Genomic DNA, 27,460 nt, shown 5'->3' with positions numbered 1-27,460 from the left:
CAGTCTCTTTTGGGAGGCCATTGGCAAGTAAGATGATATTTTAAATCAGCCTGCTAGGCAGCTGAATGAACACACGTGGCTTGGACCGAAAGTTTTATCGTTTTTTAACTATTTTCAATTTAGACAAAGTCCTTGATCAGATAGAGCTCAAAAACAGTTAAAGTACAGTATAATGTTTCCCAATTACCTAAAAAGAAGCCAAAGTAAATGTATAAGTTAATTTGTACAGGTGATATCAGTAAACAAATCAACGACACTGAATATGAACCAAATGACTGACATTGAGATGGTCGACTTTGTGACATCAGGTATAGTACACTAGCTTGTGTAACCAAGTGCGCACTTATGTAACCAGGTACATGTGTTAAATAATTTGAAAATCATTTCTAGCGGAAGAGAATTGCGCTGGAAAAAATCGTAAAGAAGAGGACCCAAAGCAGTCTGGCCTACGTTTGAGGAAACATCATGTTGGTTGCATTTATCGATAAAATAATAAAGACAATGTCAATTTTACTGACAAAAATGAATTGTAACGGTTTAATCTTATCTCTGCAGCAAGAACAAGAAGGTGATGGAAATAAAAAGGAAGAATACTACGACGATAACAGCGTCGTGGGCACGGGCAATGGACCAGCGGAGTCAAATAACTTTACTTTCGGATCTTCTGAAGTAAGACGGCTTCAGAGATAAGTTTTTATTTTGATATTATTCAGGTTGTTACCACTAATTCTTACGAGCAGGCCCACCAAATTGATTCCATAGGTTTAGACTTGCAACTTGACCTGAAGTAATTTGTTGTATAGATCTCAGCGTGTTAAATAACATACCTCAATTTCAATCAAACGAAACGGCAGCAAATGTTTCTGCAGGATACGAACCCGTGATTGTGATTACCATAATTGTACAAACGTAACTGTAACTAAATTACACCTATAAATCCAGTGTTTGTGACTGTTCTTAAAACACCGTAAGTCATATATTAATATTTTCTCCGACCTTGCTGTGGGTAAGAAATCTGAATTAGGGCCAGTGATTTGTATTTGCCGATATATTTGCAAAAGTTTGTTTATTTCGACGGGACGTTTTGGCTTTTCACGGTGTGCTTTACCCTTGACAAGCATAAAAATCCATTGCATAATTGTTGCATTTAGGCAACATACGTTTGTGACGTATTTCTGCAGGATAACACATTGGAAGGTGATGAAGAAGAAGACAATGTAAAACCGGAGAAAAAGAAACGGATTAGACCCAAGAAAAAGTGTCCGTAAGTTGTACTATAATTTCGGCCTAGCTTTCAAGTATATGAATGGAAGAGAATTTAAAATAATCTCAGCTTTTCAATTCCGTTTTTTGTTTTTATGTGTAAAAGAGAAGAAAAGTGAAACATGTCTAAGAATAATGAGATGATGGTGTTAATAATTGTCCTAGATACTGTGGTGTCATGAATTCGAGTATCTCGCGCCATTGCAAACTCGTGCACGAGAAAAAAAATAATGGGGAAGGTGATTTTGCATGCAAACTTTGCAAAAAGAGGCTGACTTCTTGGAATGGCCTCGTGAGACACCTACGCGGCAAGGTTCACGCTGATCAAGCCAAGGCAAAGGAGATGGCCGGTTCTATGGACCGCCGCCGTAAAAATGTCCCAATCGTAAGTTTTGGTAAATACATACAGTACAAAATGACTGTGCAGTAGTTGCTCATGTTGTTGCCGTTAAAAATCATTTGTTATTCTACAAACAATTTGTGTATGATTTGCATTTGTAAAAAAAGCCTTCGAAGAAATGTTTCGTTGGTGCACTGTTGTCTTTATTTCATAAACCAGGTGGAAATGCAACGCGTACGAAGTCGGCCCAATGAAGCGATGGGATCGGGAATGGGATTTGAACGCAGAGAGATTAACGGTCTCGGAAAAAGGTGCACAATATTGTGTTTATTGCTGATTATAAATAGATAGCTATATTGTGTGCACGACCTGACCTGCATAAATGTGTTAGAATTTGCAATTCATGTATTCGTTGTATTGTTTTATTTTCCTTTTTTCCACAATTCTCCAGACGACGACTTCAAAGTGGAAACGAGATGTATGGTTCAGTTGAAAACATAATCATAGATCTCACAGGATCATCTGATAGTGATAGTGAGGAAAATAGCGGCACAACTGTGGCAATATCTCTTGTGCCAACTAATGTCAAGAGACCAGGTAACTTCAACGAAATCCTTACCGCTCAAACACTTCATTAAACACGTGATATGATTGCCAACAGCAATATAAACAATTCTTTCACGCAGAACGTATATATTATATGTGTACATGGCTTATATTATATTTTCTCTGGTATCTAATTGTATTGATTCAATTCAAACGATGTTTAGTGCACAGGGTTCATAGTTGACCTGCCGTCGAAAGATGAGAATAACTGATTTAGGAACACTGAATTACTTTGTTTTGCAATGATCGCCAAACACCACTGGAAATAATTTATTCGCACAGATCGCAACCATAACTAGATCAAACAACTGCGCAACGTTTAAAAATCAAACACAACTTGTTACTATTGTTCTGATATCTACTTGAAAATCCTGTTATTACTGATTATAAACAAGTAATTCATTTTTCATCTTCATCCACATCTATCTCATGATAGCAGCAAGATACTGCCAGAAGGTGATAGATGTGTGTTAAGTTAAAGTTGACATGACAAGGCTTTAGAATTTAGATAATGGACGGAAAGTCAAATTTTTCGTAGATCTTTAAATAAATCTTTCACGGAACTTTTAAATTTTTCTTTATAGACGTAACCCCATCAATGGAAGCATGTATTCGCGAATTGCAGGAAGAGAAGAGATGCAAGATTTGCCTCGATCAACCAGCTGAGGTACTGTTTATACCATGCAGGCACCTCTGTAGCTGTACCGGGTGCGAAAAATATCTCAGAAAGTGTCCGATATGCAGAGCTGAAATTGAAAAATCTATGCGTACTTACAGGTCGTAATATGTCTGTAGGGCATGCTTGCCTGAAGTGGCATAAATCCTCCTCACAATTATTTTGTTTGCTTCTTCTCGTTGATATCGTTTCGAGCAATGATTTATAGAGCTTAAGATGACACAGAAATGTCAGTGAGAATACCTACAGATCGTGTGTTACTTTGTGAGTGTGATGTCATAGAATCGTGTGATAATTTCGTGAATCATTACATTGATGTCTTTTTGATATACAGTACTTCAGTTTAATGGGAATGGTTTACAGTCTAAAATATTAAGTTTATAGTTAGTATCGAGTTATAAATTGCTATAAGACTAATCGTGTTCGAATGAGTAATCCCTTTTGTCACGTGGTATGTTGGTAGAATTTGTATAGAAAACATGCGGTAGGACATACGCAAATTTGCAGTGACTTCTGAGCATCTATGGATTCTATAATAAATAGTGTTATATTACATAAGGTGAGGGTAAGGCGCTTGGCCTAAACATATCCTGTATAGGTCAAAAGCCTACGTGATGTCCTTTGTTTAATGAAAACAGTTATGCCTTGAGATAGGTATAATCTCACTAGGAGTTCTAAGAACTGAGCACATGCTGATTGTGACGTCACCAATGGCAGCCTGCTGGTGTTCATGAGCAACCTGCTATCCGTGATGTCACATGGTTGCGAGCACCCTGCACATGGTCACAAGTCACAACCCCTCACGTCACGTGGTTGTCTATCAGTATACCATCCTGCTGTTGGTGACGTCAGGTAGTATTTGGTTAATCGTTTAGAGAGGCAGGATCGTAATCAAAAGAACAATTCGTTTTCAAAAAAAAACAGTAGAAGATTTGGGTTTTAAATTCATATATTTTACAGTTTGGGAAGGAAACACTGATTTCCGTAACTTGCCAGTACCACCATTTCTCCTGCCGTCATTTTCCGTCGTCCACAATACAAGATAGACTAATTACACAGGCCAACAAAAGGCATGATACGTTAGATCGATTTAGGGCGGATAGCTAATGCAAGCATATCACGCTGCCTATGAGGCGTACCGAGTTATCCTAAATTTATCAAGGTCATCTTTAAATGATTGAGACAGAAAAATTCAAGGAGTTGCACATATCATAAAGTCAGACCTCCGTAAACAACTACAGCTTCTGTTTCGAATATTTCAACTATTCCTAATCATGAGTACTGAAAAATACAAACACAGAAAAAAATTTTAAGCGACTGTTAACAACCAAAAGTTTGAGCGACTGGCAAAGACTAACAACGAATAGGCTACAATTAAGACAGGCAATGAAACGTAATCAAACGAATAAACAAAGCTGATAGCGGTAAGGCGTCAGCGATAAGGTGTGTAAAATTAAAATAAATGCAAAAGGAAAGAAGCTACTGAGAACTACAAATTACAAAAATTTTGGTTCGCATTTACATTTTCACTTGCTCAAAAACTGTTGGATTGCATTTGATGAACATTAGGGTGCGAAAAGTTTCTGGCCCCAGTAAATTTCTTCTTGCTGTATACAAGTTACCCGCAATTGAAAATATTCTTTCTGACGGGGCTGATGTTGCTGTTAGTCCCAAATAATCCTTGGCTAAAGTAGAAAGTGTGGGAAGTTCTTCTGACTTCTTCTTCCAATACATTAGCCTATTAACATGACAATAAAAATATTTAATAGCCCTTTTCCATGTGCACAGGCCGGGCTGGTTGTAAAGTCATCAAGGACCGCTTACATAACGGCCCTAAAATGCAGTCATTTCCATGTGATTTTTTGAAAAACTTGGCCACTTCAGATTGACATCATGGCAAGACTACAACCTACCGGCACTAGACTAAAATTACGACCCTAAAATTTCATTACGCGACCCATAGTTTGAGAAGCCCTGGTGTAGATGATGACTACATGAGTGAAGAGTGAAGACCCCACCGGACTCACCTCGAGAGCGACGATGTTGGAATGTTGTCCGTATCTGAGCAGGATCTGGACCTCCTCCTCACAATCGCGCGTTTGTTCTTGAATATTATCTGCTCAAACAATGAGCTTTTGTGATGAAACAATCAGGTATTTGTTGTCAATAAAATCAAAATAATACTAAATAACATACTAAAATAACAGTGATATGGTAATGGTTTTCACTCCACTTCATAACGCACCGTTGTTGCTATATTGCTCTTATACTTGAATTTAAGGACTCCTACTGACTGCAGAATAAGAAAATTTGTCTCAAGAAAACTCTGTGCAAATAGCTTTATGCATAATTGTCGACTGGAACATCCAATCATGGTAATGGCATTGCGTCCACATCACTTGCAAAGTGTGTAGATTTGTAGATTACCGGCCGCAAACTGTTTTCATTGAATTTTTTTCAAATGCACCATTCCTTGCTTGTTGAAGTATATTTTTTGTGCGCCCTTTTTGAATGTAAGGTTTTTTTTTTAATTTTGAGGTTTGACTGTTGTGGGTTCATTTCAGATTTCATTTTAACAGTAGCGGCTGCAGCTTAGTCAGACATTTCTAAATCTGTTATTTAAACTACTGTTACGTAGAATCCATCTAATATGACCACTGACAGTGCGAACAACTGCTTCATATGATTATTTCGATACGCCGGATTCGGTCCACAATTTTGCCATATAAAATTCGCTGTTTACTGTAAGCAGTCGGCCGTTCTTCTTGATAAAATCATCCGCGGCTGGAGAAAGAAAACAAACGCTTTTTAACAAATGCTAAATATTACAAGTTCGGGAGGAAATATCCAGCAAAAATTTCGTTACCAAATATTAAATGTTTTAAAATCTGTGTAAATCTGCAGTTTGGTTCCACTATTAGAATGTGTAACGTAGCTTACAGTGGTTTATATCGTATTTCAAAATCCCAAGTAAGAACTGATGCTAAGCACTGTATTACTTAACACCTTGATAAGAACTACTTGTAAGCTTAATAGGAATACAGTACTTACGTTCCGTACAGTACAGTACTTGTATAATATAGGTTTCACTTTTTCATTTTCGATTTTGTGCAAAACTGAAGTGAAATTCTCCACGATTCGGATAAATCATCGCTGCAAGTGCAAACGTCAAGGTCACTTTTAATGACTAAGCACAAATGTCGCGATGTGTAGGCGTAGCATACAGTTACGAGTTACGACAACAATTAAATTGCTAATAAGCGATAACAAGAAATAAAACAAAGATACCTTCTCACGAAGTTAAGTTGTGATTATATATGATAATGATAATGTATAGTTATACAACTATAATTATATGTTATAATTACATGCTTTATTACCTGACTCAACTATTCAACTGCAGTTAATACTTTTTCAGCTCCAAATTTTGAAAATGGGCAAAAACTTATCTTTTACGCACAAAATGCCGACAGCACTTATATTGAAAATAAGCCGGACTCATGTACCACGAAAATGATTTGGAACCCATTTTTTGAGCATGCAAGACACATATTAGTACGCTATGCTAATCTTGCTCAGAAGTTTAACATAAAGGTTGGAACCATTATTCTGTTTATAACTTAACTATCAGAAAAATAAAGTGTTGCAGCACATTAGATTTTAAAGCACAAATATAAATAATATTATTCAAAATCCACCGTATAGTATTCATCAAGTAGCATAAGTGGTGCGGTGCGTGGTGATGGTGCGTTATATGAATATGATTATTGTTCATAATTATAATTATAGATATTCAAACATTTTTGGAAAATGTCAAGATTCGTTTGAGTTTACGTATATGAAATGTCAGAATCTAAATTTTTAGCAACAATCTATTCTATATAATAGACATTTTAAACGCAAGTTATCGTTCTCACAGCTCTGCCAAGATTTGTCAGTACTGTATATGAAAATAACTCTGCTGCGTCATCTAGCGTTTAGCGAATTTCGGCTGCATTAAAATTTCATAGTTGGTTACCAGTAATATTTCAAAGACCGTATACAGTGGGACCTCGTTAATCCGTACCCCGAACAACCGGAATCCCCGCTATCCGACACAAAACTGCCATATCCATAGAATTAGTAGCAGCAGCAGATGGATGGATAGCAGCAGCATTAATGCATTAGATTTAGAAGGTTCAAAATGGTCCTTTTATGGTCAGGCATGCCCACTAAAATGTATTTTATTATTAAACCAAAAATATTACATCTCGGGATTTTTTATATGTTGTAGGTAACATCTTGGCTCTTGGGGTATAATTTGCACTTAATTTAATTTCAAGGTCACGTGATCCACAAGGTCATACGCATTTAACTTGCTCTTATCAGGAAAAGAAGACAGATTTGGATTCCTTGTGAAATCACCTTTCCAATGACACTAGTTTCATCAAAATTGGTCAACCGGTTACCAAAATATCAGGGCCGAAAATTTGGCGGCCACGTCCGTTTTTGCAAAAATTCGAAAATTCGAAGGCCTATATCTCCAAAACCACTGGTCCGATTGAGCTAATATTTTAGATTTGTGCTAATTATGCTAAGACTGTAGGGGTTAAACCCATTGGGTGATTTGACATGGAATGACCCCATGTCCAACATATTACAAAAAGATGTGACTTTTAATTATCTATATTAAATACTTGCATTTATTTCATCTTTCACAGGGCAAGGAACGCAATATGCTGCTTACGATGCTTCCCCGCCCCAAGTGGCAGTTATTCATCCAATTACCCATCACAGTGAGTGAATTGACCCAATTAAAATCTCATAACTTATATAAGCAATTATGTATGCACCGAACTGAAGTACAATGTCAGCAAGAGTTGATTTTGTTGAAACTGGCATCAACCTGCTCCAGTTGCGGCATCTAAGCAATGTCGTCCAGTCTGTTCAGCTCGTTAAAACTGACAATCAAGCGTTTCAACTGCGACAACGTGTTGATTCCCTTCAACTTGCCTAGACCATTCCCGTGCAAGTTGAGCACCTGGAAGTGAGAGAGAGATTGTATTTGGTTCCGACCGATTCAACATTCAACCGTTTCTGGTGTGAATGATACATCACTATAGCACATGAAGGTTTCGTTAAAACGCTACAAAACTTATGTACATAAACTGGGAATAAAACGTCAAAATTAGAAATAGAAATTAGAAATAAAAATCAAAATTCCAAATGCGATACCAAACGGCGCTGCAGCAAGATTGCAAGCCTATTTTGTGGACTTAGAAGAGCTGATTTGTGCAGGAAATGGATCATTCCTGGATGAAGATTGCTTCTCATCATCTTCAACATCGAATCTGACCAAGTATCGGATGTAAACTTGGATGAAAATTGACTCAATCACAGCATCATGTAAATGAATCGATGTGGTAGTGTAAATCGCAATAAATTGCTACTAAGCTTAATACACTGCAGCAAGCATAATGTAGATAGTTACCTGTTCAGGGCTGTAAACGACATACTCGTTGTAAGTATTGGTGACACCGGTTAAATCTGTATTTTTAACTTTTTCTCCAAGAGATATTGCTCCACCTTAATGACAAGATAATTCGTCATTTTTCAGTTAGTTAGCTGTTAGAACAAGGCTGCTACCTACACATAGCAATATTTTAAGATTTGCAATTGTGTGCCATCTCTCTCCATCTCTCCATCTCTCTCTCGCCATGATCTCTCTCCATCGTCTTCAGTTTAAAGTACTTTGCAAATTCCTTGATGGCATTAGAGGGGGTGTTAAATAGGGAAGCCTGCCAATTACCCCGCTCCCCGATCAAAGTTTGACCAACTGACCCTGCTTCTCTCAAACCGGATAGAAGATCTGGATGTGGTGTGGGTTGCTCTGAATCATTCTTCATTTCATCTTTCCTAAACCTCTTAAGGATGGTGACAGCATCTTCCTCAAAATTAGGAGTTGAAGTGCTCCAGATGATGTTGTCAGACACCTCTGCTGTGATGCAGCTTGGCTTTACCTGAATGATGGGAGAAAAAAATTTTCTGTGCTATTTTGGCAAAAAGTTCTTTGAAAATGTGGAATTACACAAAATTATAGAAAATTAATGGCTGACAAACAATTCTAAAAGAGCAACTGACCCATTTTTCACGATCGATGTTCATGACAGCTTGTAATTCGTCAGACATTCTTCCAGATCCTCCTTCAAGAGCATACGAGAGTGCGGTGCCTCCGAATCTGCCAACTTGGGGGATCCCTTGATCACCCCTTGATCAACGAGAAGCCTGAGAAAGCAATGAAAAAGCTATTTCGTCTGAGAAACAGCAATTTTAATAAATTGAAGCAAGGTGAATCAAGGTGAAGCCTTGACCTGAGCAAGCACACTTACTGACTTACTTCAGTATGGTTAATTGGTTATGTTTTCCCAGCAGCCGTAAGCAACTGGTTTAGCAGCGTGGTGAAGGACCGTTCGGTCGTCACTGTCCAATGCTGACAGCAAGACTGGCGTTTTGTGGTTAAGCAACTTTTTAACGACATCTTCATCATTCTAAAATTAACAACAATGAACAACATTTAACTGTTGCATTGACTACATAAATCGAAAAAAAAATACTGAGAAAGCAATGCTTGGTCGATAAATACATCCACAGATGTTTATTATTGACAATAATCAGATTCTGTAAGCTAATCCCACATGTTGTACAGCCAGCATGAGTGGTGTTTGATTCTTGATTCCATCGACTTGAATATTGATGTCAACGTTGTAATCCAACAGGAGGTCAATCACCTGTACAGTAAATTACCATGATAGTAACAATGTAACATATTGTTAAGAAGGTGTGCAACGGCAAACAAAAAACCAATACTGACCATGAAGCGCATAATACATGGGCAGAAAAAACTTTGTTGCAATAACATATGAGATGGTTAAATAAATACTAAAACAAATAAGAAAAATAGGAATAAAAATGAAAAGTTAATGTTTTCATTTCAGACACTAAGACGCCTCACCCGATGAGCTTTCAGTTGAATGGCTCTTGTCAGTGGGTTGATGACGATGCTCTCGATTTCGCCGCTGAAGTAATCGTTCACGACAATAGCCGGATCGCAGTCAGGAGAAGAAACCTCGATGAGTGGGATCGGGAATCGACAAGTTCAATTTATCGCTCCACTTCCACGATCATGCTCCAGGAAGAGTCTAAGAGAACCGGGTAAATTTTGCTTTGAAATGTCGATAGAAACACAAGTTTAAAATGGCATGTTTTGATTTACGAGCTGTTATACATGCACAGTTTAATTTGAAATAAAGTTTCTACAAAATACTAAATTTTCTACAATTTTAATTTAAGACTTACTTCAATATGTTAGCAGTTGTGTCATCATTAATTGCAGAGTTCCACAGCAGAGCGGCAAAAGCATTTCTACCTGCCAAATCAGTGAGTGCGATCATGCCTCGGAACGAAGAAGGATTTCGCTCTGCAAAACAAATAAATGAGAGACCGTGAAGGTTAGCTATCTTTAAAATACAGGGCATCACGGTAACTAACACTGCATAGTGCATACCAATGAAAACCTTGATGAGTGTAAGGTTCTTCGTAAAAGCAGCATAATGAAATGGTGTGCATCCACGCTCATCAGTTGTGTAACTTGGCACACCGCATTCAATTAAGACTTTTGCCACCTGAAGAACACTAGTGTGAACCGATGCTTAAGAGGAAACCATGCTTAAGAGGAAACAAAGGTTATTACGCCCAACATATGCTTGTTGACATAAGAGTAGTGGCTATAAGTTTTCTTACACCATAGCCCTTGTTCTAATATGTCACATTTGCTATTGGAGATTTGTATCAGTTATCATGGAATTAAATTCAACATGACAACTTTCTTCATCTCCGATGCAGGGTGAGCAATGGAAATCTAAAAATCATTTCTACCTTGATCTGAACATCAGTGTTGGTTGGTCGATTTATTGCAAGAACGTGGAGAAGGTTCTGCTTCAGGTCATTCTTTTCACACAGCTTGCTAGAAACTCTCTGTTTGCGAAGTAGAGATAAAACGACCTGGTATTTTCGAGCTCGCATCGCCGACTGCAAAGAAAATGTAAACAATGGCGCAAAGTCGTGGACAGATGTGGTTGGTATTCAATGCAAAATAAAAACAGAAGTTTAAAAGTAACATTTAATGAGACATTAAAGACTAAAAAATAAAACTATTATTTAAACATTAATGGTAAATTGGTGCTCACTTCTACTGCTGACGCATACTTCACTCCACAAGCTTCAAGCCTATCCAGCATAACATAAGTAACACCTTGCCAGCCTTTCTCCACAACAACCTGTAACAAACACAAGGTTGGAATGTGCATGGCTGAGAGCTCCCCTGTAGCTTAACATGTATTAAGTATAACTTTGGGAGAATTGAATGGGGCAAATTTTGGCAAAAAAGACAGTAAGCGCAAAAATCTTCATACTGTATTGAACATTAACACTATATTCTGCGCGTTGTACGTCTAGTAATCTTATACTCTGGGAAAGGACCTTATACATGTTAGTGTCCAATACAACATGAACACTTCTACAGTTGTTATTTTCCCAAAAATTTGGTGCAATGTTTTATTAAGTAGTTTCACCTTGAAAGCCGGTTCACAAGTGGGCTTGGGTGGCGGGGCAATAGCAGACTTCAGTCTCCATTTCCTGTGGGAAGTTTCTTCCTGGGTATCAGCTCCACTTAGTGGACGTGGGATTGTGATTACGTTTGTGTTGACGTTAGCACCTTTCCGGATCAACATCATCACACAACTGGAAAAATATGTCAAAGAATTCTTTTAGTGCTCATCAGCTTTTACAGACAAACAACAACCATTTCCTCGATTTAAAAGCAAATCTAAACATGAGTTCATAGAGTTCACAATACTTTGATCAGATACGCATGAAGTACATTTCGCTTAAAACAAGACACCCAGTTAAGCGGTGAATGCAAAACAGCAAAGTGAATGATGCGACAACTGACAACCAAATAATTTTCCACAACATGGCACAATTACTTTAAAATATCACGTTTTCAATAGACTTCATAGAAAAAGACCAGTGCTTAAGAACTTAACCTCACCTGTTATGGCCGGCTTTGACAGCGAGGCTCATTGGAGAGTTGCAATCCGAATCTTGTCTGTTGATGTTTGCCCCTCTCTCGACGAGATGCATGCAGCATATCATCGTACCTTGACGAGCAGCTTCGTGAAGAGGAGTTCGACCTGAAGCGTCAGCGGTGTCCACCTCCTCACCGGACATTCCTGAAGTGAGCAGTGTCGTGAGTTCAATGGGATCACACCCTTTCTCCGAAGTAACCAATTCTCTGAGAAATAATAAGCTCAATGGCATAGATGCTCATTGCTGTAAATACATGCGTTGTTATCAACCGTAATACAATAGTTTCTCTTGTTGCTTCATTTAATGTTACACAATGGAGATGTATTTGAATGCATAACTCTCATGTTTAGCAATAGCATTAATGCATTATACATATGATTTCATCATATCATTATCAACCGGACCTGTACAAATTTATTGCTCATGAAAATAAAATGAGATAATGCAAGTGTCTAAGAAGCTAAACTTAATTGCCAATCTTCACGTAAGCGTAATGAAGAGGAACCCGTCCAAATTTATCAGCAACTGTGAGACTGGCGCCTTTCTCTATCAGCAGATCAGGAATGTCAAAGAGGGCAGATGATGGGCCACTTGCATTGACAGCAAGATGAAGAGGTGTCCTGCACTGGGCATCACATTCTTTCAATGACGCTTGCTTCTCAAGCAAGGCATTCACCAGGTCAATTTCTATAAAAGAAAACTTTGTCGAAGCCTTTGTACAATAATGCTTTTATCGTATGTAAAAGTGGCTATTGACTGGAACAGAAAGATGGAACAGAATAATTATGGTCCTGAATTTGGGTTTTATATTCCACAATCTCAGGCAGTTACAGGATTAGGGATTTATGCTCATTGCCCATGCTTAGGTTTACATCAGTTTAACCACCTTCTCCCTTTTCAACCGCAAACATGAGCGCAGTTCTTCCATTCCTGGGATCGGGTGGCACGAGTTTGATGTCTGATATTGTTTGAAGAAGAGCTCGGATAGCCGGAAGCAGGCTGCGATCGCCAGGACTGAAATGTTAGAAAAACACATACATCCATGTACTGCGTAATTAATGGCATCCAGGCCGGATAGCCACTGTCAAAACAGCGACTGTCATAATGGCGACTTCATAATAGCGACGTAATCAAGTGAGCGACATTCCAAACAGCGATGGTATAAATGCCGACCGCATTAAAACAGGACTGTTACGATAGCGACTTAACTAGGCTTACCATATTTTTTTGATTGAAAAGCGGGACGCTTCAGAACAACAAGCCCTATCAGATAAATGTGGTTTACATTTTACTAGAAGTATGAGACTATTTTGGATTCCTATCGTCAGGGACAACTAAAGTAGTAAGACACCAAGAAAAACTAAAATAATGGATTTTGCTAGGAAACAAAACAATGTTCAAGCATTTGTAAATTTACATAATCGTCCAATCATACTTTTCTGTAGACAATACTTTCTTCCAGAAGTCTATATTCAACTTTATTTTCTCATAAAAACCACAGCAGGAAAAGTCAGTTTTAATTTTGCAGGTGATAAGGGCTTTCACATTCAAATGGTTTTTGCAGAAGAAAATGCAAACAAGTACCGGAACCGTACGAAATAAGTTCTTTCAATAACCCAACTGCAAAAGGATCATCTCCTCCTCCTAGCCTACTATTACTGAACAGTGAACAAGCGAATGCGCTAACAATCAACTCACCACTGGACCAATTACCCGCTACAATGATGTAACAATTACTTTCACATTTAACACAACGAAACGAGAACACGCATCACTCTTCAGGAAGTTAGCTAAACAGACCAATCACATCATGCTAATATTCGTGTAGTGTGGGGCAATGCTGGCTCAGTAAATGCCAAAGCGGGACTTTTAGTTGACTGATCGAGACGCCGGGACAAAGCCTTTAAAAGCGGGACTGTCCCGGCTAAAACGGGACGTATGGTAAGCCTAGACTTAACTCGTGTTCACTGAGTCGAATGAGGCATTTATAAATGGAAGGCAACACTATGACGTGTCACATTAATTTTAAGGTCGTTTGAAAAATTTGCCCCAATGGATTTTATAATTTCAAGAAAAGGAAGTGACATGATAAGTTATGAAGGCTTTTTGTACAGGAAAGACAAAACAAAGTTAAATACAATCAATTGGAGATGTGCTAAAACAGGTTGTAAAGGTCGCCTAACGACAAGCCTTCAGTATCGTGAGCAACAACAGCCCCCAGTGAGCAGTGGCGTCCACACGCATCCACCAAACCCTACGGAAGTGGCAGCCAGGAGAGTTGAAAACAGTGTAAAAACAGCTGCAGTAAGAGCACGGGATCCACCACGAAGAATCGTGCAGGATGCATTGACCGAAGTTAATGAAGAAGTTGCAGCAGCTGTTGGCTCTTCCACAAATCTGCGTCAAACCATCAGACGGAAAAGGAAAGCAGAAGTAATGCCTCTCGTAAATTACTTCGAAGACCACTACGTGGGCCGAAGAAACAGACGGGGAGACAGACGACAGCCATTGTTTCCCGTACATATGCGGAGTGTGAAAGCCAGACAAGATGCGGGACTGCCACGAACCAACAACCAGCTAGAGAGTTGGCACAATGTGTTTCAGGGATCAACGGAAACTCATCATCCTTCCATCTTTCGATTCATCGAAGCTTTAAGACGGGAGGAAGCCCTTCAAGGGGCAAACCGAACCCAGCTACTACAAGGCAGAGACCTGACTCAGCGAATGAAAAGATAGGTGACAATGAACACACGAATCACTGTTGTACAGCAAAATCGAGGCCAGTATGATCTGCGGCAGTTCCTTCGAGCCCTTGCTCACAATTTAGAAATAAACGTGGCTTGATTTTTATTGCAAGACTTTTGGTTGTTTTAAAGTCCCTTTTGGTTTCAATCTTTCACTACGCAGTGTTTGCCTGTTTGTGCGTGCATACGTGTGTAGAGAGGTGTGGGGGATGGAAGGTATATGTGGTGTGGAGGGGGTGAAAGAGTGCGTGTGCGCCTAAGCCTTGGATTTAATAAAAGAAGTGAGGTCGCTGTCGTGTGGTCGCTCTATTGACAGTCGCTATTTGGAACCCGAGCCGTAATTAATATATAATACATTAAGAAGTATTTGTGAAGTATTTCGTACAATACTACTGTTTGTAAGTCGGTAAAAACAGGTCATTACACAACCAGCACAACATACCCATGTCTGGCAACAGCAAGAGTTAAAGGAGCGATAGGATATTTGTGCTTAGGGTTGTTTGAGCAAAAGTTTGGCTGAGCGCCAGCATCCAACAGCATCTGTTCGGCGCGACCTTTTCGATTCAACAGCGTCGTGATTAACGGTGAAGCACCTTGGCTATCCAATAGATCCAACTTTGGCTTGTGGCGAAGAAGACATGCCAGGACTTTGCATTCCTTTGAGAAATTTACTTTTGTTAACAGCAAATACCTTTCAAAGCAAATAATTTTCATCTATTAAAGTTGGTGCTAAAAACTTTACTTCTCAGGCAGAAAATGCACAGTTCCATTTTCCAAATAACCCTTTAACATTACAAAAATAGATTGTAGGCACTTACCTTGTCAATGGCTGATTTACTGAGATAATGGGCGGCGGATTTTCCTTCATCATTTGGGTTGCGATAATTTCGACGAGTTTTTCCAACAATCGTACTCACGTCAGACTTAGATGCCATAACCAAAGCTTCAAGCAAAGGACAGGCCTGGTCTTCAAGCTTCTTTGTCTTTAATAAAAACATGGTGGTTTGGAAAGTCTAGACTCTAGGTGCTGCGATTTTTAGGCTGACTTCCTTCTTAAATGTCATATTATCGAGTATCAACTTATCAAGTATCGATCAAATAAGTCACCCGATCAAAAAGGCCCCGTGTCAATGGTTCTTCAGCAAGTAGTCTTGCTACTATAGTGCGGCCACGCTCATTATGGCACTCAACACAATTCATTGCAATGAAGATCAGCTTTCACACTAAGAAGGTACACTTCATTTTATAAAACAAATTTCTTAAAAAGTTAGTTGAAATTTTTGCTGTTATGAACAGCTTTGGCCTGTCCTATAGTGAACAAGAAAAAATTATTGTAATGTTTTCGCGACAAAAAAACAACATAGCCTATAGCCCCACACCTTACATTCGGTAGGCCTAACCTATACAGCCAAGCCCTAGACAATTTGTTTGCATACTGAACTTGCAAAAGACCTCACAATGTTTAACGTGTAGCCTACACCTAAGCTTGCTAAGGCTTGCAAAAGCTTACTATCTCTCACTATTTGTGGCTGTGACTGGTAACCTTATTCCTTTCCCGAACACCTCATCAACTACGCCTGCCATACGGTAAGCACACATTTTGAAATGTTGCGATGCGATTCTGAAATATTGTGCGATGAATTTATATTTGTTGCGGTAGTGGAAGTTTCACAGCGAAATATATTTCGACTTCGCAAAATATTACGACTTTGCAAAATATTTCGAAGTCGCAATATTTTTTCAACGCACAAAATAATTTTAGAGGGAGACAAAATATATATTGTGAATTTCTAAAATATTTTGCTGAGAAAAAATATATATTTTGTGGTGATCATAAAAATTTTGCGCTAACGTGAAATATTTTTGTGGTGATCATAAATATTTTGCGGAACCCAAATTATAATTGTTGTGGCCTTTACAGGCTACCGTAGTTGTCGCTACTGGGCGCAAAAAACAACTAATTTATTGTCGTTTTACAGGGACACTACGGAAGCGCTTGAAAAACCCAAAAAAAAATTTTTGGAAGCAACTTCCTTATAGACATTGGCGACAGCATAACAAATAAAGTTTGCAAGAAAGAACCGTAGCGGTGCGATTCCGACAGAAGTTTGCATTCGAGTGTCAAAGCAGACTTTTCGTTGAAAACATTGTGTGCATATCAAAACGATACAATTTCGCCAGCTAGTACAATGTAAATAATTTTTGTGCAAAACTGAAGTGAAATTCTCCACGATTCGGATAAATCATCGCTGCAAGTGCAAACGTCAAGGTCACTTTTAATGACTAAGCACAAATGTCGCGATGTGTAGGCGTAGCATACAGTTACGAGTTACGACAACAATTAAATTGCTAATAAGCGATAACAAGAAATAAAACAAAGATACCTTCTCACGAAGTTAAGTTGTGATTATATATGATAATGATAATGTATAGTTATACAACTATAATTATATGTTATAATTACATGCTTTATTACCTGACTCAACTATTCAACTGCAGTTAATACTTTTTCAGCTCCAAATTTTGAAAATGGGCAAAAACTTATCTTTTACGCACAAAATGCCGACAGCACTTATATTGAAAATAAGCCGGACTCATGTACCACGAAAATGATTTGGAACCCATTTTTTGAGCATGCAAGACACATATTAGTACGCTATGCTAATCTTGCTCAGAAGTTTAACATAAAGGTTGGAACCATTATTCTGTTTATAACTTAACTATCAGAAAAATAAAGTGTTGCAGCACATTAGATTTTAAAGCACAAATATAAATAATATTATTCAAAATCCACCGTATAGTATTCATCAAGTAGCATAAGTGGTGCGGTGCGTGGTGATGGTGCGTTATATGAATATGATTATTGTTCATAATTATAATTATAGATATTCAAACATTTTTGGAAAATGTCAAGATTCGTTTGAGTTTACGTATATGAAATGTCAGAATCTAAATTTTTAGCAACAATCTATTCTATATAATAGACATTTTAAACGCAAGTTATCGTTCTCACAGCTCTGCCAAGATTTGTCAGTACTGTATATGAAAATAACTCTGCTGCGTCATCTAGCGTTTAGCGAATTTCGGCTGCATTAAAATTTCATAGTTGGTTACCAGTAATATTTCAAAGACCGTATACAGTGGGACCTCGTTAATCCGTACCCCGAACAACCGGAATCCCCGCTATCCGACACAAAACTGCCATATCCATAGAATTAGTAGCAGCAGCAGATGGATGGATAGCAGCAGCATTAATGCATTAGATTTAGAAGGTTCAAAATGGTCCTTTTATGGTCAGGCATGCCCACTAAAATGTATTTTATTATTAAACCAAAAATATTACATCTCGGGATTTTTTATATGTTGTAGGTAACATCTTGGCTCTTGGGGTATAATTTGCACTTAATTTAATTTCAAGGTCACGTGATCCACAAGGTCATACGCATTTAACTTGCTCTTATCAGGAAAAGAAGACAGATTTGGATTCCTTGTGAAATCACCTTTCCAATGACACTAGTTTCATCAAAATTGGTCAACCGGTTACCAAAATATCAGGGCCGAAAATTTGGCGGCCACGTCCGTTTTTGCAAAAATTCGAAAATTCGAAGGCCTATATCTCCAAAACCACTGGTCCGATTGAGCTAATATTTTAGATTTGTGCTAATTATGCTAAGACTGTAGGGGTTAAACCCATTGGGTGATTTGACATGGAATGACCCCATGTCCAACATATTACAAAAAGATGTGACTTTTAATTATCTATATTAAATACTTGCATTTATTTCATCTTTCACAGGGCAAGGAACGCAATATGCTGCTTACGATGCTTCCCCGCCCCAAGTGGCAGTTATTCATCCAATTACCCATCACAGTGAGTGAATTGACCCAATTAAAATCTCATAACTTATATAAGCAATTATGTATGCACCGAACTGAAGTACAATGTCAGCAAGAGTTGATTTTGTTGAAACTGGCATCAACCTGCTCCAGTTGCGGCATCTAAGCAATGTCGTCCAGTCTGTTCAGCTCGTTAAAACTGACAATCAAGCGTTTCAACTGCGACAACGTGTTGATTCCCTTCAACTTGCCTAGACCATTCCCGTGCAAGTTGAGCACCTGGAAGTGAGAGAGAGATTGTATTTGGTTCCGACCGATTCAACATTCAACCGTTTCTGGTGTGAATGATACATCACTATAGCACATGAAGGTTTCGTTAAAACGCTACAAAACTTATGTACATAAACTGGGAATAAAACGTCAAAATTAGAAATAGAAATTAGAAATAAAAATCAAAATTCCAAATGCGATACCAAACGGCGCTGCAGCAAGATTGCAAGCCTATTTTGTGGACTTAGAAGAGCTGATTTGTGCAGGAAATGGATCATTCCTGGATGAAGATTGCTTCTCATCATCTTCAACATCGAATCTGACCAAGTATCGGATGTAAACTTGGATGAAAATTGACTCAATCACAGCATCATGTAAATGAATCGATGTGGTAGTGTAAATCGCAATAAATTGCTACTAAGCTTAATACACTGCAGCAAGCATAATGTAGATAGTTACCTGTTCAGGGCTGTAAACGACATACTCGTTGTAAGTATTGGTGACACCGGTTAAATCTGTATTTTTAACTTTTTCTCCAAGAGATATTGCTCCACCTTAATGACAAGATAATTCGTCATTTTTCAGTTAGTTAGCTGTTAGAACAAGGCTGCTACCTACACATAGCAATATTTTAAGATTTGCAATTGTGTGCCATCTCTCTCCATCTCTCCATCTCTCTCTCGCCATGATCTCTCTCCATCGTCTTCAGTTTAAAGTACTTTGCAAATTCCTTGATGGCATTAGAGGGGGTGTTAAATAGGGAAGCCTGCCAATTACCCCGCTCCCCGATCAAAGTTTGACCAACTGACCCTGCTTCTCTCAAACCGGATAGAAGATCTGGATGTGGTGTGGGTTGCTCTGAATCATTCTTCATTTCATCTTTCCTAAACCTCTTAAGGATGGTGACAGCATCTTCCTCAAAATTAGGAGTTGAAGTGCTCCAGATGATGTTGTCAGACACCTCTGCTGTGATGCAGCTTGGCTTTACCTGAATGATGGGAGAAAAAAATTTTCTGTGCTATTTTGGCAAAAAGTTCTTTGAAAATGTGGAATTACACAAAATTATAGAAAATTAATGGCTGACAAACAATTCTAAAAGAGCAACTGACCCATTTTTCACGATCGATGTTCATGACAGCTTGTAATTCGTCAGACATTCTTCCAGATCCTCCTTCAAGAGCATACGAGAGTGCGGTGCCTCCGAATCTGCCAACTTGGGGGATCCCTTGATCACCCCTTGATCAACGAGAAGCCTGAGAAAGCAATGAAAAAGCTATTTCGTCTGAGAAACAGCAATTTTAATAAATTGAAGCAAGGTGAATCAAGGTGAAGCCTTGACCTGAGCAAGCACACTTACTGACTTACTTCAGTATGGTTAATTGGTTATGTTTTCCCAGCAGCCGTAAGCAACTGGTTTAGCAGCGTGGTGAAGGACCGTTCGGTCGTCACTGTCCAATGCTGACAGCAAGACTGGCGTTTTGTGGTTAAGCAACTTTTTAACGACATCTTCATCATTCTAAAATTAACAACAATGAACAACATTTAACTGTTGCATTGACTACATAAATCGAAAAAAAAATACTGAGAAAGCAATGCTTGGTCGATAAATACATCCACAGATGTTTATTATTGACAATAATCAGATTCTGTAAGCTAATCCCACATGTTGTACAGCCAGCATGAGTGGTGTTTGATTCTTGATTCCATCGACTTGAATATTGATGTCAACGTTGTAATCCAACAGGAGGTCAATCACCTGTACAGTAAATTACCATGATAGTAACAATGTAACATATTGTTAAGAAGGTGTGCAACGGCAAACAAAAAACCAATACTGACCATGAAGCGCATAATACATGGGCAGAAAAAACTTTGTTGCAATAACATATGAGATGGTTAAATAAATACTAAAACAAATAAGAAAAATAGGAATAAAAATGAAAAGTTAATGTTTTCATTTCAGACACTAAGACGCCTCACCCGATGAGCTTTCAGTTGAATGGCTCTTGTCAGTGGGTTGATGACGATGCTCTCGATTTCGCCGCTGAAGTAATCGTTCACGACAATAGCCGGATCGCAGTCAGGAGAAGAAACCTCGATGAGTGGGATCGGGAATCGACAAGTTCAATTTATCGCTCCACTTCCACGATCATGCTCCAGGAAGAGTCTAAGAGAACCGGGTAAATTTTGCTTTGAAATGTCGATAGAAACACAAGTTTAAAATGGCATGTTTTGATTTACGAGCTGTTATACATGCACAGTTTAATTTGAAATAAAGTTTCTACAAAATACTAAATTTTCTACAATTTTAATTTAAGACTTACTTCAATATGTTAGCAGTTGTGTCATCATTAATTGCAGAGTTCCACAGCAGAGCGGCAAAAGCATTTCTACCTGCCAAATCAGTGAGTGCGATCATGCCTCGGAACGAAGAAGGATTTCGCTCTGCAAAACAAATAAATGAGAGACCGTGAAGGTTAGCTATCTTTAAAATACAGGGCATCACGGTAACTAACACTGCATAGTGCATACCAATGAAAACCTTGATGAGTGTAAGGTTCTTCGTAAAAGCAGCATAATGAAATGGTGTGCATCCACGCTCATCAGTTGTGTAACTTGGCACACCGCATTCAATTAAGACTTTTGCCACCTGAAGAACACTAGTGTGAACCGATGCTTAAGAGGAAACCATGCTTAAGAGGAAACAAAGGTTATTACGCCCAACATATGCTTGTTGACATAAGAGTAGTGGCTATAAGTTTTCTTACACCATAGCCCTTGTTCTAATATGTCACATTTGCTATTGGAGATTTGTATCAGTTATCATGGAATTAAATTCAACATGACAACTTTCTTCATCTCCGATGCAGGGTGAGCAATGGAAATCTAAAAATCATTTCTACCTTGATCTGAACATCAGTGTTGGTTGGTCGATTTATTGCAAGAACGTGGAGAAGGTTCTGCTTCAGGTCATTCTTTTCACACAGCTTGCTAGAAACTCTCTGTTTGCGAAGTAGAGATAAAACGACCTGGTATTTTCGAGCTCGCATCGCCGACTGCAAAGAAAATGTAAACAATGGCGCAAAGTCGTGGACAGATGTGGTTGGTATTCAATGCAAAATAAAAACAGAAGTTTAAAAGTAACATTTAATGAGACATTAAAGACTAAAAAATAAAACTATTATTTAAACATTAATGGTAAATTGGTGCTCACTTCTACTGCTGACGCATACTTCACTCCACAAGCTTCAAGCCTATCCAGCATAACATAAGTAACACCTTGCCAGCCTTTCTCCACAACAACCTGTAACAAACACAAGGTTGGAATGTGCATGGCTGAGAGCTCCCCTGTAGCTTAACATGTATTAAGTATAACTTTGGGAGAATTGAATGGGGCAAATTTTGGCAAAAAAGACAGTAAGCGCAAAAATCTTCATACTGTATTGAACATTAACACTATATTCTGCGCGTTGTACGTCTAGTAATCTTATACTCTGGGAAAGGACCTTATACATGTTAGTGTCCAATACAACATGAACACTTCTACAGTTGTTATTTTCCCAAAAATTTGGTGCAATGTTTTATTAAGTAGTTTCACCTTGAAAGCCGGTTCACAAGTGGGCTTGGGTGGCGGGGCAATAGCAGACTTCAGTCTCCATTTCCTGTGGGAAGTTTCTTCCTGGGTATCAGCTCCACTTAGTGGACGTGGGATTGTGATTACGTTTGTGTTGACGTTAGCACCTTTCCGGATCAACATCATCACACAACTGGAAAAATATGTCAAAGAATTCTTTTAGTGCTCATCAGCTTTTACAGACAAACAACAACCATTTCCTCGATTTAAAAGCAAATCTAAACATGAGTTCATAGAGTTCACAATACTTTGATCAGATACGCATGAAGTACATTTCGCTTAAAACAAGACACCCAGTTAAGCGGTGAATGCAAAACAGCAAAGTGAATGATGCGACAACTGACAACCAAATAATTTTCCACAACATGGCACAATTACTTTAAAATATCACGTTTTCAATAGACTTCATAGAAAAAGACCAGTGCTTAAGAACTTAACCTCACCTGTTATGGCCGGCTTTGACAGCGAGGCTCATTGGAGAGTTGCAATCCGAATCTTGTCTGTTGATGTTTGCCCCTCTCTCGACGAGATGCATGCAGCATATCATCGTACCTTGACGAGCAGCTTCGTGAAGAGGAGTTCGACCTGAAGCGTCAGCGGTGTCCACCTCCTCACCGGACATTCCTGAAGTGAGCAGTGTCGTGAGTTCAATGGGATCACACCCTTTCTCCGAAGTAACCAATTCTCTGAGAAATAATAAGCTCAATGGCATAGATGCTCATTGCTGTAAATACATGCGTTGTTATCAACCGTAATACAATAGTTTCTCTTGTTGCTTCATTTAATGTTACACAATGGAGATGTATTTGAATGCATAACTCTCATGTTTAGCAATAGCATTAATGCATTATACATATGATTTCATCATATCATTATCAACCGGACCTGTACAAATTTATTGCTCATGAAAATAAAATGAGATAATGCAAGTGTCTAAGAAGCTAAACTTAATTGCCAATCTTCACGTAAGCGTAATGAAGAGGAACCCGTCCAAATTTATCAGCAACTGTGAGACTGGCGCCTTTCTCTATCAGCAGATCAGGAATGTCAAAGAGGGCAGATGATGGGCCACTTGCATTGACAGCAAGATGAAGAGGTGTCCTGCACTGGGCATCACATTCTTTCAATGACGCTTGCTTCTCAAGCAAGGCATTCACCAGGTCAATTTCTATAAAAGAAAACTTTGTCGAAGCCTTTGTACAATAATGCTTTTATCGTATGTAAAAGTGGCTATTGACTGGAACAGAAAGATGGAACAGAATAATTATGGTCCTGAATTTGGGTTTTATATTCCACAATCTCAGGCAGTTACAGGATTAGGGATTTATGCTCATTGCCCATGCTTAGGTTTACATCAGTTTAACCACCTTCTCCCTTTTCAACCGCAAACATGAGCGCAGTTCTTCCATTCCTGGGATCGGGTGGCACGAGTTTGATGTCTGATATTGTTTGAAGAAGAGCTCGGATAGCCGGAAGCAGGCTGCGATCGCCAGGACTGAAATGTTAGAAAAACACATACATCCATGTACTGCGTAATTAATGGCATCCAGGCCGGATAGCCACTGTCAAAACAGCGACTGTCATAATGGCGACTTCATAATAGCGACGTAATCAAGTGAGCGACATTCCAAACAGCGATGGTATAAATGCCGACCGCATTAAAACAGGACTGTTACGATAGCGACTTAACTAGGCTTACCATATTTTTTTGATTGAAAAGCGGGACGCTTCAGAACAACAAGCCCTATCAGATAAATGTGGTTTACATTTTACTAGAAGTATGAGACTATTTTGGATTCCTATCGTCAGGGACAACTAAAGTAGTAAGACACCAAGAAAAACTAAAATAATGGATTTTGCTAGGAAACAAAACAATGTTCAAGCATTTGTAAATTTACATAATCGTCCAATCATACTTTTCTGTAGACAATACTTTCTTCCAGAAGTCTATATTCAACTTTATTTTCTCATAAAAACCACAGCAGGAAAAGTCAGTTTTAATTTTGCAGGTGATAAGGGCTTTCACATTCAAATGGTTTTTGCAGAAGAAAATGCAAACAAGTACCGGAACCGTACGAAATAAGTTCTTTCAATAACCCAACTGCAAAAGGATCATCTCCTCCTCCTAGCCTACTATTACTGAACAGTGAACAAGCGAATGCGCTAACAATCAACTCACCACTGGACCAATTACCCGCTACAATGATGTAACAATTACTTTCACATTTAACACAACGAAACGAGAACACGCATCACTCTTCAGGAAGTTAGCTAAACAGACCAATCACATCATGCTAATATTCGTGTAGTGTGGGGCAATGCTGGCTCAGTAAATGCCAAAGCGGGACTTTTAGTTGACTGATCGAGACGCCGGGACAAAGCCTTTAAAAGCGGGACTGTCCCGGCTAAAACGGGACGTATGGTAAGCCTAGACTTAACTCGTGTTCACTGAGTCGAATGAGGCATTTATAAATGGAAGGCAACACTATGACGTGTCACATTAATTTTAAGGTCGTTTGAAAAATTTGCCCCAATGGATTTTATAATTTCAAGAAAAGGAAGTGACATGATAAGTTATGAAGGCTTTTTGTACAGGAAAGACAAAACAAAGTTAAATACAATCAATTGGAGATGTGCTAAAACAGGTTGTAAAGGTCGCCTAACGACAAGCCTTCAGTATCGTGAGCAACAACAGCCCCCAGTGAGCAGTGGCGTCCACACGCATCCACCAAACCCTACGGAAGTGGCAGCCAGGAGAGTTGAAAACAGTGTAAAAACAGCTGCAGTAAGAGCACGGGATCCACCACGAAGAATCGTGCAGGATGCATTGACCGAAGTTAATGAAGAAGTTGCAGCAGCTGTTGGCTCTTCCACAAATCTGCGTCAAACCATCAGACGGAAAAGGAAAGCAGAAGTAATGCCTCTCGTAAATTACTTCGAAGACCACTACGTGGGCCGAAGAAACAGACGGGGAGACAGACGACAGCCATTGTTTCCCGTACATATGCGGAGTGTGAAAGCCAGACAAGATGCGGGACTGCCACGAACCAACAACCAGCTAGAGAGTTGGCACAATGTGTTTCAGGGATCAACGGAAACTCATCATCCTTCCATCTTTCGATTCATCGAAGCTTTAAGACGGGAGGAAGCCCTTCAAGGGGCAAACCGAACCCAGCTACTACAAGGCAGAGACCTGACTCAGCGAATGAAAAGATAGGTGACAATGAACACACGAATCACTGTTGTACAGCAAAATCGAGGCCAGTATGATCTGCGGCAGTTCCTTCGAGCCCTTGCTCACAATTTAGAAATAAACGTGGCTTGATTTTTATTGCAAGACTTTTGGTTGTTTTAAAGTCCCTTTTGGTTTCAATCTTTCACTACGCAGTGTTTGCCTGTTTGTGCGTGCATACGTGTGTAGAGAGGTGTGGGGGATGGAAGGTATATGTGGTGTGGAGGGGGTGAAAGAGTGCGTGTGCGCCTAAGCCTTGGATTTAATAAAAGAAGTGAGGTCGCTGTCGTGTGGTCGCTCTATTGACAGTCGCTATTTGGAACCCGAGCCGTAATTAATATATAATACATTAAGAAGTATTTGTGAAGTATTTCGTACAATACTACTGTTTGTAAGTCGGTAAAAACAGGTCATTACACAACCAGCACAACATACCCATGTCTGGCAACAGCAAGAGTTAAAGGAGCGATAGGATATTTGTGCTTAGGGTTGTTTGAGCAAAAGTTTGGCTGAGCGCCAGCATCCAACAGCATCTGTTCGGCGCGACCTTTTCGATTCAACAGCGTCGTGATTAACGGTGAAGCACCTTGGCTATCCAATAGATCCAACTTTGGCTTGTGGCGAAGAAGACATGCCAGGACTTTGCATTCCTTTGAGAAATTTACTTTTGTTAACAGCAAATACCTTTCAAAGCAAATAATTTTCATCTATTAAAGTTGGTGCTAAAAACTTTACTTCTCAGGCAGAAAATGCACAGTTCCATTTTCCAAATAACCCTTTAACATTACAAAAATAGATTGTAGGCACTTACCTTGTCAATGGCTGATTTACTGAGATAATGGGCGGCGGATTTTCCTTCATCATTTGGGTTGCGATAATTTCGACGAGTTTTTCCAACAATCGTACTCACGTCAGACTTAGATGCCATAACCAAAGCTTCAAGCAAAGGACAGGCCTGGTCTTCAAGCTTCTTTGTCTTTAATAAAAACATGGTGGTTTGGAAAGTCTAGACTCTAGGTGCTGCGATTTTTAGGCTGACTTCCTTCTTAAATGTCATATTATCGAGTATCAACTTATCAAGTATCGATCAAATAAGTCACCCGATCAAAAAGGCCCCGTGTCAATGGTTCTTCAGCAAGTAGTCTTGCTACTATAGTGCGGCCACGCTCATTATGGCACTCAACACAATTCATTGCAATGAAGATCAGCTTTCACACTAAGAAGGTACACTTCATTTTATAAAACAAATTTCTTAAAAAGTTAGTTGAAATTTTTGCTGTTATGAACAGCTTTGGCCTGTCCTATAGTGAACAAGAAAAAATTATTGTAATGTTTTCGCGACAAAAAAACAACATAGCCTATAGCCCCACACCTTACATTCGGTAGGCCTAACCTATACAGCCAAGCCCTAGACAATTTGTTTGCATACTGAACTTGCAAAAGACCTCACAATGTTTAACGTGTAGCCTACACCTAAGCTTGCTAAGGCTTGCAAAAGCTTACTATCTCTCACTATTTGTGGCTGTGACTGGTAACCTTATTCCTTTCCCGAACACCTCATCAACTACGCCTGCCATACGGTAAGCACACATTTTGAAATGTTGCGATGCGATTCTGAAATATTGTGCGATGAATTTATATTTGTTGCGGTAGTGGAAGTTTCACAGCGAAATATATTTCGACTTTGCAAAATATTTCGAAGTCGCAATATTTTTTCAACGCACAAAATAAT

General features: G+C 38.9%; 5 protein-coding genes across 19 annotated transcripts; 1 reads left to right on the top strand and 4 right to left on the bottom strand.

Moving 5' to 3' along the window:
• The first annotated feature begins 233 nt into the window (after positions 1-233).
• Positions 234-3,170, top strand: LOC143464830 (uncharacterized). 2 transcript variants are annotated; one of them, XM_076962855.1, is made up of 8 exons: positions 234-308; positions 391-467; positions 556-669; positions 1,182-1,264; positions 1,429-1,648; positions 1,823-1,914; positions 2,055-2,200; positions 2,794-3,170. In XM_076962855.1, exons 1-8 carry the CDS (start codon positions 263-265, stop codon positions 2,991-2,993), a joined length of 978 nt encoding a protein of 325 aa, XP_076818970.1. In that variant the 5' UTR covers positions 234-262; the 3' UTR covers positions 2,994-3,170. The 2 variants fall into 2 exon arrangements, with proteins under 2 accessions (XP_076818970.1, XP_076818962.1); XM_076962847.1 differs by having other exon boundaries at positions 1,152-1,264.
• A 1,018-nt stretch (positions 3,171-4,188) lies between these two features.
• LOC143469003 (uncharacterized) lies at positions 4,189-12,474 on the bottom strand. 11 transcript variants are annotated; one of them, XM_076966532.1, is made up of 20 exons: positions 11,974-12,474; positions 11,495-11,663; positions 11,111-11,200; positions 10,800-10,952; positions 10,429-10,546; positions 10,221-10,341; positions 9,877-10,063; positions 9,560-9,652; positions 9,262-9,412; positions 9,006-9,149; positions 8,706-8,884; positions 8,515-8,626; positions 8,356-8,450; positions 8,100-8,215; positions 7,566-7,905; positions 5,937-6,038; positions 5,548-5,669; positions 5,131-5,388; positions 4,913-5,001; positions 4,189-4,623 (listed from the first exon to the last, which is right to left on the bottom strand). In XM_076966532.1, the coding sequence occupies exons 1-7, from the start codon at positions 12,240-12,242 to the stop codon at positions 10,021-10,023; spliced, it is 963 nt and encodes a 320-aa protein (XP_076822647.1). In that variant the 5' UTR covers positions 12,243-12,474; the 3' UTR covers positions 4,189-4,623; positions 4,913-5,001; positions 5,131-5,388; positions 5,548-5,669; positions 5,937-6,038; positions 7,566-7,905; positions 8,100-8,215; positions 8,356-8,450; positions 8,515-8,626; positions 8,706-8,884; positions 9,006-9,149; positions 9,262-9,412; positions 9,560-9,652; positions 9,877-10,020. The 11 variants fall into 11 exon arrangements, with proteins under 11 accessions (XP_076822647.1, XP_076822715.1, XP_076822673.1 ...); XM_076966600.1 differs by having other exon boundaries at positions 5,131-5,669; positions 8,100-8,237; XM_076966558.1 differs by having other exon boundaries at positions 5,131-5,669; positions 7,566-7,981.
• On the bottom strand, positions 12,075-16,059 carry LOC143469056 (uncharacterized). The gene is made up of 6 exons (XM_076966613.1): positions 15,863-16,059; positions 15,574-15,738; positions 15,198-15,412; positions 12,898-13,025; positions 12,478-12,698; positions 12,075-12,216 (listed from the first exon to the last, which is right to left on the bottom strand). The coding sequence occupies exons 1-5, from the start codon at positions 15,953-15,955 to the stop codon at positions 12,478-12,480; spliced, it is 822 nt and encodes a 273-aa protein (XP_076822728.1). The 5' UTR covers positions 15,956-16,059; the 3' UTR covers positions 12,075-12,216.
• A 954-nt stretch (positions 16,060-17,013) lies between these two features.
• On the bottom strand, positions 17,014-23,440 carry LOC143470895 (uncharacterized). 4 transcript variants are annotated; one of them, XM_076969196.1, is made up of 16 exons: positions 22,940-23,440; positions 22,461-22,629; positions 22,077-22,166; positions 21,766-21,918; positions 21,395-21,512; positions 21,187-21,307; positions 20,843-21,029; positions 20,526-20,618; positions 20,228-20,378; positions 19,972-20,115; positions 19,672-19,850; positions 19,481-19,592; positions 19,322-19,416; positions 19,066-19,181; positions 18,532-18,871; positions 17,014-18,062 (listed from the first exon to the last, which is right to left on the bottom strand). In XM_076969196.1, the coding sequence occupies exons 1-7, from the start codon at positions 23,206-23,208 to the stop codon at positions 20,987-20,989; spliced, it is 963 nt and encodes a 320-aa protein (XP_076825311.1). In that variant the 5' UTR covers positions 23,209-23,440; the 3' UTR covers positions 17,014-18,062; positions 18,532-18,871; positions 19,066-19,181; positions 19,322-19,416; positions 19,481-19,592; positions 19,672-19,850; positions 19,972-20,115; positions 20,228-20,378; positions 20,526-20,618; positions 20,843-20,986. The 4 variants fall into 4 exon arrangements, with proteins under 4 accessions (XP_076825311.1, XP_076825321.1, XP_076825315.1 ...); XM_076969206.1 differs by having other exon boundaries at positions 17,014-18,871; positions 19,066-19,203; XM_076969200.1 differs by having other exon boundaries at positions 17,014-18,947.
• On the bottom strand, positions 23,041-27,025 carry LOC143470919 (uncharacterized). Its single transcript, XM_076969215.1, has 6 exons — positions 26,829-27,025; positions 26,540-26,704; positions 26,164-26,378; positions 23,864-23,991; positions 23,444-23,664; positions 23,041-23,182 (listed from the first exon to the last, which is right to left on the bottom strand). The coding sequence occupies exons 1-5, from the start codon at positions 26,919-26,921 to the stop codon at positions 23,444-23,446; spliced, it is 822 nt and encodes a 273-aa protein (XP_076825330.1). The 5' UTR covers positions 26,922-27,025; the 3' UTR covers positions 23,041-23,182.
• Between the last annotated feature and the right edge of the window lie 435 nt (positions 27,026-27,460).

Source organism: Clavelina lepadiformis, chromosome 1, assembly GCF_947623445.1.
Source record: "Clavelina lepadiformis chromosome 1, kaClaLepa1.1, whole genome shotgun sequence".
Taxonomy (NCBI): domain Eukaryota; kingdom Metazoa; phylum Chordata; class Ascidiacea; order Aplousobranchia; family Clavelinidae; genus Clavelina; species Clavelina lepadiformis.
This window is presented reverse-complemented; position numbering and strand designations above follow the sequence as displayed.